The 13,225-nt window shown below is 35.4% G+C and overlaps 3 protein-coding genes and 1 long non-coding RNA gene across 4 annotated transcripts; 2 read left to right on the plus strand and 2 right to left on the minus strand.

Annotated features, from left to right (window-relative positions):
- Positions 1-1,120: 1,120 nt before the first annotated feature.
- LOC128167160 (uncharacterized) lies at positions 1,121-3,213 on the plus strand. The gene is made up of 2 exons (XM_052832717.1): positions 1,121-1,381; positions 1,743-3,213. The coding sequence occupies exons 1-2, from the start codon at positions 1,281-1,283 to the stop codon at positions 2,758-2,760; spliced, it is 1,119 nt and encodes a 372-aa protein (XP_052688677.1). The 5' UTR covers positions 1,121-1,280; the 3' UTR covers positions 2,761-3,213.
- An 80-nt stretch (positions 3,214-3,293) lies between these two features.
- On the minus strand, positions 3,294-5,492 carry LOC128167185 (uncharacterized). The gene is made up of 2 exons (XM_052832759.1): positions 5,169-5,492; positions 3,294-4,498 (listed from the first exon to the last, which is right to left on the minus strand). Exons 1-2 carry the CDS (start codon positions 5,368-5,370, stop codon positions 3,294-3,296), a joined length of 1,407 nt encoding a protein of 468 aa, XP_052688719.1. The 5' UTR covers positions 5,371-5,492.
- A 511-nt stretch (positions 5,493-6,003) lies between these two features.
- LOC128167086 (uncharacterized) lies at positions 6,004-7,370 on the minus strand. The gene is made up of 3 exons (XR_008241214.1): positions 7,252-7,370; positions 6,291-6,708; positions 6,004-6,119 (listed from the first exon to the last, which is right to left on the minus strand). It is a non-coding gene; the product is annotated as an uncharacterized LOC128167086 (long non-coding RNA).
- Positions 7,258-10,424, plus strand: LOC128167085 (uncharacterized). Its single transcript, XM_052832608.1, has 6 exons — positions 7,258-7,455; positions 7,760-7,873; positions 8,128-8,206; positions 9,054-9,230; positions 10,072-10,174; positions 10,304-10,424. Exons 1-5 carry the CDS (start codon positions 7,261-7,263, stop codon positions 10,167-10,169), a joined length of 663 nt encoding a protein of 220 aa, XP_052688568.1. The 5' UTR covers positions 7,258-7,260; the 3' UTR covers positions 10,170-10,174; positions 10,304-10,424.
- The last annotated feature ends 2,801 nt before the right edge of the window (positions 10,425-13,225 follow it).

Consider the following 13,225-nt stretch of genomic DNA (forward strand, 5'->3'; position numbering starts at 1 on the left):
TCACCCATCTTCTTTTTCTTTTAATTTTTAGCATTTCCCTATATATTTATACCGAGCTATTCTTTTTAAAGAGATCAACACAGTCAAAAAATGTTCACGACCATTCAGCAACCCTTAACAGTCAATTGACAAACATTGTGTTACATTGACAAACATTGTGTTACATTGACAAACATTGTGTGACATTGACAAACATTGTGCTACATTGACAAACATTGTGTGACATTGACGAACATTGTGTGACATTGACAAACATTGTGTGACATTGACAAACATTGTGCTACATTGACAATCATTGTGTTACATTGACAAACATTGTATTACATTGACAAACATTGTGTTACATTGACAAACATTGTGTTACATTGACAAACATTGTATTACATTGACAAACATTGTGTTACATTGACAAACATTGTGTTACATTGACAAACATTGTGTTACATTGATAAACATTGTGTTACATTGACAAACATTGTATTACATTGACAAACATTGTATTACATTGACAAACATTGTGTTACAATGTGTTACATTGTCAAACATTGTGTTACATTGTCAAACATTGTGTTACATTGTCAAACATTGTGTTACATTGTCAAACATTGTGTTACATTGACAAACATTGTGTTACATTGACAAACATTGTGCTACATTGACAAACATTGTGTTACATTGACAAACATTGTGCTACATTGACAAACATTGTGTTACATTGTTAAACATTGTGTTACATTGACAAACATTGTGCTACATTGACAAACATTGTGTTACATTGACAAACATTGTATTACATTGACAAACATTGTGTTACATTGACAAACATTGTGTTACATTGACAAACATTGTGCTACATTGACAAACATTGTGTTACATTGACAAACATTGTGTTACATTGACAAACATTGTGTTACATTAACAAACATTGTGTTACATTGACAAACATTGGGTTACATTAACTTTACACGCGTGTGGGTGAAGCATAGATGTTAGATCTTAGTTACCGAAAGGGCCGCTGGTCGAGCCCCGCTGTCGTCACTTGATGTTGTGTGTTGTGTTCTAATACAAAGAATCATATCTGCATTACGCCATTCCAACCAGCTGCAATGAGGAACCGGAGTGAGTTATCTTATCTTAGCACCGCGAGGGGTCGCCACAAGATAACGCGGTCCAACATAAACAGCTGATATGGCATCTCTACACGTTATCATGTATATCAGCATCATTATTATAGTAGATTTTAGACGAGGTACATGTATTAAGAAGACAAAACAAAGGCAATGGCGAAAAATTATGGATCGATGACAATCCCTCAGCTCAAATTAGAATTAGATAAGTTTGGAGCAAAGAAATCGGGACGGAAAAGAGAACTTGTTGAGAGGTAAATATTCACGTTCATACCTCATCTTGATCTTGAGTGTTTGCTGTGATATTATGCATATTCTATTCATAAAAACCTAGATGAGATGAGTGGTAATGTAAATACTCTTTTTAAATTAAGTGTGCTTGTATGATCGGTCAGAAAACAAACAAGCAGCACAAAAAAACGATGTTTTAGTTTCACTCGAATTTCCTCGCCGATAAACTAGTTTTGACGTTTGCTATCTTTCATTCAAGTTATACTGAGATAATGGGGATTTTATTTAACATATTTAAGAGGTATTTTCTTTGCTGTTTAGAATTAAAATTTGTCATATCTCAAATTTGCATTTACTTAGTGTTTCAAACATTATAATTTACAGACTTGAGGCATATGCGCGTAATGCACATTGCTCTAGAGCAGAACCAGCTGGTCAGGATTACACCATGGATTTGCCTGATCCTGATTCCTATCAAGACCTAAATAGCGATAAAAGTTTTCCTGGATCCCCATTGAATGAAATAACCACTTACTTGTCCCAATTCAACAAGAACATTGAATCCAAGGCGAAAAACTTGTATAATGACGGATTTATTAGATACCTCAGGACAACTGAGTACAATTCGCTCTGGTATGTTAGAGGTGCCATAAGAGCAGAAATGTCCAAATCTATTGTGTACATTATAGATATTGAAATCGGTCAAGATGGAAGTGTATTAAAATGCCAATGTGAGTGTGCAGCTGGTATGGGACCATTTGCACATTGTAAACATGTGTCAACAGCGTTATATGCTTGTGCATGTTTTAAGCAGCACGGCAGTATAAAGACAGAACAAACGTGCACCCAAAGATTACAGACATTCCACAGAGTGAAGCCACATAAAGGTTCTCCGATGAAAGTCGTGAATTTAGATATGCCAGGATGTGATGAAGTCTGTAATTTACCAGAGGGGTTTGATCCAAGGCCAGAGGAATTCCGAAACCATCCAGGATACAAGTCTTGGTTTCAAAATGTATGCTTGTCATTTAAGGGCATAAGTAAAACCCCAATTTATCAAACATTTCCTCCAGCCAATATGACAGGATTTGATATTGACCATGATTATTTGCAGTATCAAGGAAGTTTTGAATGTCTCCAACAATTGAATGTTACGAAGATTTCGGAAGAAGAAGCCAGGATTCTGAACATGAAAACAGCCGATCAAGCTTTAAGTAATTTGTGGCATGAGGAAAGGTGCAAGCGCATCCATTCATCAGTCTTTGGGAGAATATGCAAGATGACAGAAAGAACGAACCCAGAAAAGTTGGCAGAAAGTCTAGTCACTAAGGCTCTACGGCTTCGTACATCACCAATCCTGCATGGACAGAAATTTGAAAAAGTGGCAGTAAAAAAAATTTGAAGAGATTACTGGACAAACAGTACATCCCACCGGTATATGTGTGAGCCTAGCACACCCTTACTTGGCGTCATCTCCTGATGGGATCATAGACGAGGACACCGTTGTTGAAGTTAAGTGTCCGTATGTTGCTAGAAATAGCATGATTACGAGACAGACAGTTCCATACATCCGTCAAAATGGTACAACGTTTTCACTGGACACCAATCATGATTACTATTACCAAATTCAAGGACAGTTATTCTGCGCAGAAAAACAAAAATGTGTGCTCATTGTGTATACTTTTCTTGATATTTTGTTTTTCACAGTTGACAGAAATGACAAATTCATATCAGAGATGTTAAAGAAACTGGATTCCTTTTATGAGAAATGTTTTAAACCTGCACTTTTGGAGAAACGTTTTTTCAAGTCATATCAGGATTGTCATTGTCAAAAATAAATTTGTTCTAACTTTGATTTCACTTTCATTTATTACTAGTATACAGGTATTTTACATTAAGGTAAAACAACAACATGATTGCAAAAGATGAATTTATCTAGGCATAAGAGGGAACAATGCAAGTTTTAAAATTGCACAGCATAAAACATACAAAGGTTATATGCGAAGACAATTTAGTTTCTGAACTATTCATAGGTTCAACTAAAATCTTGAAAGTTTTGGCAAGTCCAATGATGCGCTCAATGTGAACTCTTTTACTGGATATCTTTCGATCTTGAATAACAGTTGAACAAGACATTCTGTTTTTCTTTTTAAAAAATGTGGGCATGTTTATCTGAATATTTCTATGTACAAACATATCCTGAACATTAAAACCTTTATCGGCCATAATCGAGTCTCCAGGATCACACAAATTTAACAAACTACTTCGCTCTACAATTTGTCTATCACTTGTTGACCCACCATAAGCTGGAGATACATATGACACAAGGCCACCAGGGGTTGCACCAACTAATATTTTGACCGTGTTCTTATTTTTATAAGTCGAAAAAGTGGCTTGCTGAGTTTTTGGAAGTTTTGGTTTTTTGATCGGACATTCAGTTCCATCAACTATAACTCTAGTATTAGGAAATTTCAATTTAAAATCTGATGGACAGAAATAATTAACAAGGGATTTGGGTGGCCATATGTCTACTTCTCTCCACTGCTTTGACATAAAAAGAATCCATGTATAGAATACATTTGACACCGTTTTTTCTGAGACATTAAATAATCTGGACAAGTCAAAATTAGTTCTATGTCTACGCATTTTGATAAGAACAAGGAAAAATTGATCTGGAACACTGATATTTGTAACCTTGTGATAGATGTAGTTCAAACAATATGCGGCTGGACCTAGGGTTCTTAAAACCATATAAAATTTAACATATGTTTCAAGCCCTGTATAAAAGTGAATGCCAGCATCGTCTTTCTCAAAATTATCAATACACATTGGTGGAAATGTAGGTGTCTGGGTTTCAACATTTAAATAAAATTTCTGTTCTTCGCTTGAATCCTCGTCAGTGTCATTCTTGGTTGGAATGCTTTCAATGACAATTTCATCTGCAACATCAATATCGTCTTGAAAATACACTGTGCCTTGACTTTGATTCTCGGTGGTATTAATCTCGATTAACTTTCTCTTCACCCCCCTTGTCCTAGCTCGGCTAGCCCTAGCAATATCTGCGGGACTTGCAGGATCTATCCACTGGAAAATGCTTGGGATTGCTGTTTTTTTCAGGCGTCTGCTTAATGGTGTGGTTCCTAAAAAAGTTTAAAATTTCTATAAGTTAAAATACCTTTAGTAACCATTCAAATAAAATCTGTAAGTCAAACAGAAACTATCTAATTACTCTGTCTCATACTTAGATCTTACAAATCTTTTGATCTGTTATCATGCTTATGGAAAGTATTTTGTTATGTAATACTGGCAGCTACTGTTCTAAAAAATATCAGTGGGTGTTCCTGCCAGATGTTTATATAAGACAACTAACAAGTGTCCAGCAGAGGGTATTAGGCAGTAGCGGGGTACTTAGAGTTTGTTTACAAGCAGATGTACAATCATGCTGTGTTAATGATATGCAACACAAGTTTTCTTGGAGATCAATCGCATGTTTATTTCCTTTGAATGTATCAAAGAAAAACAAGGCGAAAGTGTCAAATTAGAAGTTTCAAATCAAATTATCTATCATATTCATCTTAGCAAATAAAAAAAAAAACCTCAAAATTTGGATTTATATACATGTAGTTATATCGTCTAAGGAACTTTGACCATTTCGATCTTTTACAGTAAATATAATCAATGACTATAACTACGTTACGTAAACGTGGCATTTGACTGTAGCGATTTTCCATTAAAATAAAAAGAAAAAAGGAATTTAATGGTTGTTTATCCTTATCTTACACTTCGTAAATAAAAAAGCTAAACATTTACCGTAAACCGTCTCCGAGAGGTAGTCACTGTTTTGGAAATGTGATCTGCACACTACAGCATGTGACGAGGGTTCCCAACTCTGAAAACGGGATTCCCCACGTCTGATTGCATGAATCCAAGCTTTTTTCCTCAGTTGATCAGATGATAAAACGTGGCCACCTCTATTACTACACCCAGGTACACAGCAACAAGTTTCCGGCATGTTTCACGTGTGAACTGACAGCGATTTGTTTACGTTTGATACAATAAAGCCGATGCGATAATGCGCGAGCTAGTTCCGAAGGGGACCGTATTATCGTGTGGCGCCCTCTAAGGGAAAGATAACAGGAGACGGTTTCTAATTAGTTTCGGCTTTTGACGGTACCCTGGGGGTTAATCTGCGATAGACTGGTGTTCGATTAAGAAAGAGTCAATGACCAATGAAACCAGAGAGAAGCATCGGTCCAATTTGCTTTAATGTTCGGAGAATAATCAAACTTTAACCATTATACCGATAATTCTAAATACAGTGTACCTTAAAATCCAGAGGCTAGTTAAGTATAGCATCTAGCTGCTCTGAAATTTTAACTTGCTCCAAAAACTGTAAATTCCCCAAGTCTCTAAAACCTTAAACTCAGATTCAGCATCGGAGCCTGTCATGAAAGGTTTAGATATAAACCATCCGAGATTGGTGAAGATTTGCCTGGTAATAATTTAAACATGGACTGAAACTTCTCCAGCATCTGAATCATACGGCTTACATGAATCACCCAAGCCTGTCAAGTACATTTTACTCAAAGGTTAACCATCCATTCAAGTTTGGTGAAGATAGGGCCAAATAATAAACTTAAGCTTTCAGCACTTGAAAACTTTATTTATCACTGAATAAATCATGAAATCCTATCTAGTCAAAACAGCTTTGGTGAATTTAGGACCTTGCAGTTTTCACTTTGGGACCTGCTCCAAAACTAACTGAAAGGCGACGCAGAAGTGTAATTTATTGGAAGGATATTTTTTTCTATGCTGTACTGGTAGTATATCTCTATAGAGGTATAAACTTTTCGCTTAGAAGTGTAACAAAAATTAATTTTAAGTAAACGGCACTGACTCTTGACGATTAAGATATTTTTCTATAGCATGTACCCGTAACCAGAAATATCGCCGGCGTCCATCTTGCCTTTTCTCATATCCAAGGATGTTAGGTAAATCAACTGAATAATGGAAGGAACAGGTCCCATAACCAAATCTTGTCAGTTACTTGTCAGTTACTCGGTTTTCCGAAACTCTTGTTTCATAGAGTTTTTAAGACACTTGGCAGGTATGCGAACCTCGTGTCACTCGTGATATTGTCAGAATGTACTTCAGTGAATTGGCGTATGGAGTATATTGTATCTGACGTCACTAAGATAACCAATTACTGGTACATGTATACTCTGACCTTGGGGTCACCGTGAGTCGGACCCGGAACGCTGGAAAGGTCAAGGGCACTAGTAGATAATGTAGTACATTTAGGCTAGAATTCCTCGCCGTTCTCTAGTAAAATCTTTAATGACCGAATTCGCTGAAACGAGACACAACAATTGGTTTCTTTAACTTGTCATCAATAAGAGGGAAATAACTTGAATTCAGAAGAATGTGTAGCTTAATAATTTCAGCTTTTTAAGTTGTTTTCTTTATTTGATTTGACAAAATGATCGTGTAGGAAAGGATATTCATTGAATAGTTTTTTCGTTGTACACCTTTTTACACTTAACACTTTTTATAAGATAAAGAATCTGGCCGGATTCCGAAAACGGAGTGTTTGGCACTGTCATGATAAATGACGTTTTTTTTTTGTAAAGGTTAATCTCGGATAATGAAAGGAAAAATAAATATTCGACCCTCTCACTATATATATAGATCGATTCCTATTTTTCCTTGCAAACAATATCATTGGGCGCTTTTGTTGAAACACAAGCATCTTAATTGCGTCTCATAAATATAATGTTCCAAATCGTGGCGAATTATCTGGGATAAGAAAGTCATGCATTGAGAACACATATATGACGGAATTCCGAACTTTTCAAAACATGTCATGCATTTCTTATCAGCGCACTAGATATACCTTTGTAAGATGGTCAGTGCTCGAGTTCTTTATATCCTAGTCCTCCCGATGTCTCTACGAATTTACAGCTTCCTTCTCCTCATCTGCTGCACGCAGGTCCTACTGACAGAATCAGCCACCAGGTGCTGTGTGCCGACTAACTTCCGGTCTAATATGGACGTCACGGGTGGTTTCCTCAGTAACAGCGGTCCAAATATTGTTGACGTAGGTGCACTCTTAAAAACAATTTGTGGTCTTTGCGTATATAAAAACAATGAGCTCAAATATTTATCATATGATCCTTTGAAATTTTAGCATGATTGGTTGCAAGTTGCATGTTTATTTGCAATAGTTTCGAATACAAATCATTTTATCCTGAGTAAAATTCAGCGTCGTCTCTATGACTCTACAAAAACCTCCCAAAGTTCCTCTCAAATTTTAATATTTATTTTAGGATTCTACATACTTCTGAGTTATGAAAGTTCTGTTCAATTTTTCGGTTTCTCACGTAAAGACATTTTCTTTGCAGAACCGGGTGTTGCTTTATTTCGATTACCCGACAGAGCGGTCAAGAACAGAGACTCGTATAACTCTACCTGGCGGCGGGCACCTGCTTCACACGGAAATAGCAGACTTCGCCAAGGTAAGCTCGTGCTCTTTTCAGTTCGACCAGGTCATACCATATTTTAATTAATATGTACACTGAAATGAGGTTTTACTCTCTGTTTGAAAGTTCATCATTTGACAAAATTAAAGTTTATTCAGTTAAAGGTGAGATAAGTTCTATCAAGTCGTGCCATAATTTGCATGTTTTGTAATATGGAAACGTATACTTTATAAAGATTTTTTAAAAACAGATTTATATTTGATATGCATAAAAGGTTTGTCGTATTACAGCACAGGGTGTTTAAGATAGACGGTGATCACTGCGTAGAGAGCCACATGAATGCCACCATTCAGGACCGGTGCATTTCGGGTAAGATGGCTGTTAACTGTCATGCACGTGGTTGTTTCCTGTCTCGTGACTGCTTCAAATGTTAGAGAGGTTAAGCATTTGAACATGTACGTCTACGGGTACGTGTGGAGCTACAGGTATGTTTACACGTACACGTACCAAACTTTAGGGTATGTTTAATAATATGTACGTGTAAGCGAACGTGTAAAATCATTAGATTTAATATTTTCAACATGTTCAGTTTACTCTCACTGTTTATTAAATAATTCTATGAATTTGATGAAACCAAAACCACAGTCGTCCTCAATTTATCGTCTGCTTTAATTAAAACAATGCTTGATAAACACAAAGTCCATATTTTAATTTAAAAATGCTACAAGTTTTCACCTACGTGTACTCTTGATTCTACACGTTTTGTACAACTTGTAGATTTACGCGGTATGCAGAAATTATGACGTAATACACATATACCTAGGGGATTACCCTAATCACACGTACTCGTACACGGTCACGTTCAAATGCTTAACCTCTCTATTGACTGTAAACTAACGTGTATCTTCTTTATGAAATAACGTGAAAATATGACGTAATCTTCTCTGCAATGTAAAAAATTGGCTTTAACCTCCAATGACTGTAATATATGATGAGAGTTTTGTAAAGAACCAATAAGATAGCATGCTGTAAGTGTTATTTCCAGTGATGTGATTGTAAACTAATAATTTAACCACCCCCCCCCCCCCCCCCCCGTTTGATTTAACTTATAACTATTGAGTAAAATTTTCCATGACCTTTAATACTGTAAACTATTTGACGATGATCTTAGGAATATTCAATTAGTATTCGTATTAATATTTATCATATTTCACAGTTGATGCACAACTTGTTTCAACGGGATACGTTGGATCTCCGAAAAATCCACTAAATATCCAAACATGGCGCTTCTCAATACCCGGAACTGACATCATCAATTACCGGATGTTAACAGAGATCTCTCCCGGCACGTGTCTGCCAGTGCTACAAGCAGAACATGGATTTCTAAACGGAGGTACAAACTTCCTTTTCTGTGTTCCGAAAACATTTTTTTAATCAGTTATGAACTATAGTCTGTCCCAAGATATTTATGCTGCATATTTGAACGGTTTTTAATAAAAATACACATACCTGTGACTGAAGTGCAATTAAAATCGATGAAAGGGAAAATTCCCAAGATAACTTCATTCACACATTATCATTTTTCCCTCGTAAAAATTCACAGGAACGAAAACAGATTTCCTACGGAGATTTATAATGGTGAATGTTGACATCTTTTCTCCATTCGGAAATACTCGGGACACCTCGCGCAATTTTTCAACGTTATCATCCGGGCGTCTTCATCTCCTTGGCAATGGAAAAACCTCGTAGACTTTTTATTTTTAGCCGTGTACTGATACCCGACAAGCTAGAGGGGGCGTTTCAAAGGGGAAATCTTGGGATTTTTTCATACTATTGAATGAACATCGTCTGAACCAAGAGGTATTTATGAATATTGAATAATTTAAGAAAATATGCGGCAAAAATATCTTGGGACAGACTATAGTATACTTTATAACATAACGCTAGTTGTAGTCGTGTCCCACAATATACACTATATATATATATATATATATATATATATATATATATATATATATATATATATATATATATATATATATATATATATATATATATATATATATACACACACACACACACTACATAGGACTAGTTGTAGTGGTACATAGGGCTACTGTATATTATTGTCAATAAAACTATGTTTAATCAATTAGGTTTATTCTAGAAAAGGAGTATATTAACTATATTCCATGTATCACTCCATTCGAACACACCTCTCTTGTATTTTCTAGCCTATTCGGCGATGACGTATATTATATCTGACGTACATATTGACCACGCCCCTGCGGCATTGTTTGATCCACCCACACACACGTGTCACAAAGTGTAAAAAAGGTATTAAAAATGTCGTAAAAATTTACAAGTAACTCAAAGCTATTATATTAATTAGCTTAATGAATATGTAATAATATTTCTTATGTTTTTCAACTTTTTAAGAATAAATATGATCATGACATTTTGTAGATGTGAGGAAGAACGGCGAATATGCATGGTGAGCCGTCTCTTCTCTCGCCACCATGCTGACTATATAGGGCTTGCTTTATTTTTACTTGTCTTTTCTAATAAAAATATAAAAATCAAAACTCTTTGTGTTTGGTTATTTTTATCACAAAGTGGCCTGATTTATAATAAAGTTTTCCTCTAGCTCCCGAGAAAAAAAATCTATATAAATTAATTAAATGGATTACCCTGTTGTCATGTTGTTAATTTTGAATTTACTTGGTGGGTGTAAATACAAAATTTACAACATAACAATTTAAATTTTGTATTTACACCCACCCAGAAAATACAAAATTTACAACATGACTCTTGTAAGTTCCGACCAAGGCTTTCTAAAACCCCCAGCTAAACATAGTTTTTAATATAGATATATTTTTGGCAAGTCTTATACTAATATTTTTATATCATCAGGACACTTCTATTGATTAATTAATTAATTTATTTTGTTTGTTTCTAATTGTTGGAGTAATTTTCCCAGATGAGATCACCCCATCTCCGCACCCTACGGTTCTCCGTTATTTGGATCATATACAAATACAAGTACAAATACATATATGACCGACTAAGATCTTACTTTAAATCTATTACTACATGTACTAGGCAACAAAATAAAACTAGTGTAATTGTCATTCAGTTGAAAGAGAGGAAACCAATGATTGTCACCGGTCTTAGGCCTAGGGTTACAGTTGTCTGGGTTTTCTCCCCTACCTTTGTTTCCTTATTATGAATCAAAGTACTGATAGACGGCGGCATCATTTCGGAGGAAATTAAACTAATGACAATATATGATATTTTTATTCAAGGAAAAACAGCGCGCTTACCGCAAATCATGTTAGAATATTCGCGAAGTGATTTACTATTTGAGGTCGCAAGGATATTTTTCAGGTTGACACCAGAGTTAGGTAGATAATATTAAAATAATTAGTGTTGTTCTCTTATCTTACCTTCAGTTATAAGATTGTTATATTACAGCTTAAAGGTGTTTATTCTTTACAAGAAATGGAAAGAGGTCATTATTTTGCATCACAAAAAAACATGGGAAATGTACATTTTATTAAACGCATACAACCCGAATTATTTATGTACACATTTCTTTTCTTGTGTATATTAAGTTTAAGTCGCTATTATTTCCTGTGTATAGGGATTTACAAAGTGAAACCCAAGGTAGCAAATGGCATGTCCTAAGGGTTTTCACACCTGTTTTCAAGACAAAAAATAATCTCTAATTTGCAAACTACTTCGTCTTACCGTACAACCCCCCCCCCCCCCTTTCTATCTTACAGAAGGGGTTTCTTGATTAATGAGAGTCGATCCAGATATTCTCTTTTTGTGATCTTTAGAGAGAGAGAGAGAGAGAGAGAGAGAGAGAGAGAGAGAGAGAGAGAGAGAGAGAGAGAGAGAGAGAGAGAGAGAGAGAGAGAGAGAGAGAGAGAGCGTTTTAGGCGTAATTTTACGTTCATTCATTATATTAATATTATATATACATAAAACTAGTATTCGATTATCCACAAAAGAATAAAGTACACTGTGATTGAATCCGGTATGCAGTTTCAGTCCGAGTCCACGTGATACCCCTGTCAAACAAATCAATGCGCGAGGTGCACCACGCGTTCCTTCCAAGATCAGAGGGGAAAAGTTTTGTTCTAATTGTTTTCATTTCAAGTAAGAAGAAAAGAAGTATGCATAACAATAAAGTATCCTACACTGTTTGTGATGTTTGATTTCAAGTAAAGAGAAAAGAAGCATGTCTAACAATGAAGTACATGTATTCTACACTGTTTGCGATGTTTAATTTCAAGCAAAGAGAAAGGACGCATGTGTAACAACTCTCTCTCTCTCTCTCTCTCTCTCTCTCTCTCTCTCTCTCAACATGGTAAACGAAAACATGTACGTCATACTACGTACGATCACGTTGAAAGTAATTTGGGGGATTTGGATTTATATTATTCAAGCTTCACAGATAATCGCACAAATTGAAGTGGTGTAGTTGGGGCCTCAATTTAGTTGATTGACAGAGGTACACTGACCAGGTAAATTTGAAGGCGGTGCTTATTTTCTCGGCCTTTAAGAATCAAAAGATGCAGAGGGTGCAGCTGTAAAGAAAAATAGTCTCTGCGGGAGATTACTTGATAATACACGAACGATATACGACAGAGACAAACAGGCACACCATGTTTATTATTCGAATCTCATAATTATTCATTATTTCGTCCATCGCTAGAATGGTTAACATTATTTGACGTCACGGGCAAGACAATCACAATATATATACGGAGGCTGTACAGTTATACAGCCTCCGTCTAAAAAGACATTAAATCAAACTTTGTTGATGTACTATCAGCAAGTTGATGACGATGATGACGAGGATGGTGATAAATTGATTATGTGCTTGATTATTATTAGTTACTGGACAAGACATTAAATTCTGAAACGAAACGAAGGGACGTTATGGCACGCCAAATTCACAAAAATGAGATAATCATAGTTTCACGGTCGATGAACTAGGTTTAACGGTTGTAAACTATAGTTTACGGACAGAAAACTAAAGTTAACGTCGTTAATCTGTATTTCACATCTCTAAATCATAGTTAACGCAATCATATATGTTTCAGAAGTGTAAAACTATAATTAACACTGAAAACAACCATTTGCGATTGCAAAATATGGTATTTTTGATAAATATAGTTTCACGATTGTGAAACTATGGTTAACGAATGCATGTAAATTATAGTTTACAGATGTGAATCTATATTTATCAGCAAAATCTATCGTTAACGTTATTTGAAGAAAGATAAACTTAGAGTTACAATTCGTTAACTAGAGTTTACAAACGTTAAATATAGTTTTACAGATGAAAACTATAGTAAACGGATCATTAATTATAGT

This window comes from Crassostrea angulata, chromosome 10 (assembly GCF_025612915.1).
Source record: "Crassostrea angulata isolate pt1a10 chromosome 10, ASM2561291v2, whole genome shotgun sequence".
NCBI classification, from domain to species: Eukaryota; Metazoa; Mollusca; class Bivalvia; order Ostreida; family Ostreidae; genus Magallana; species Magallana angulata.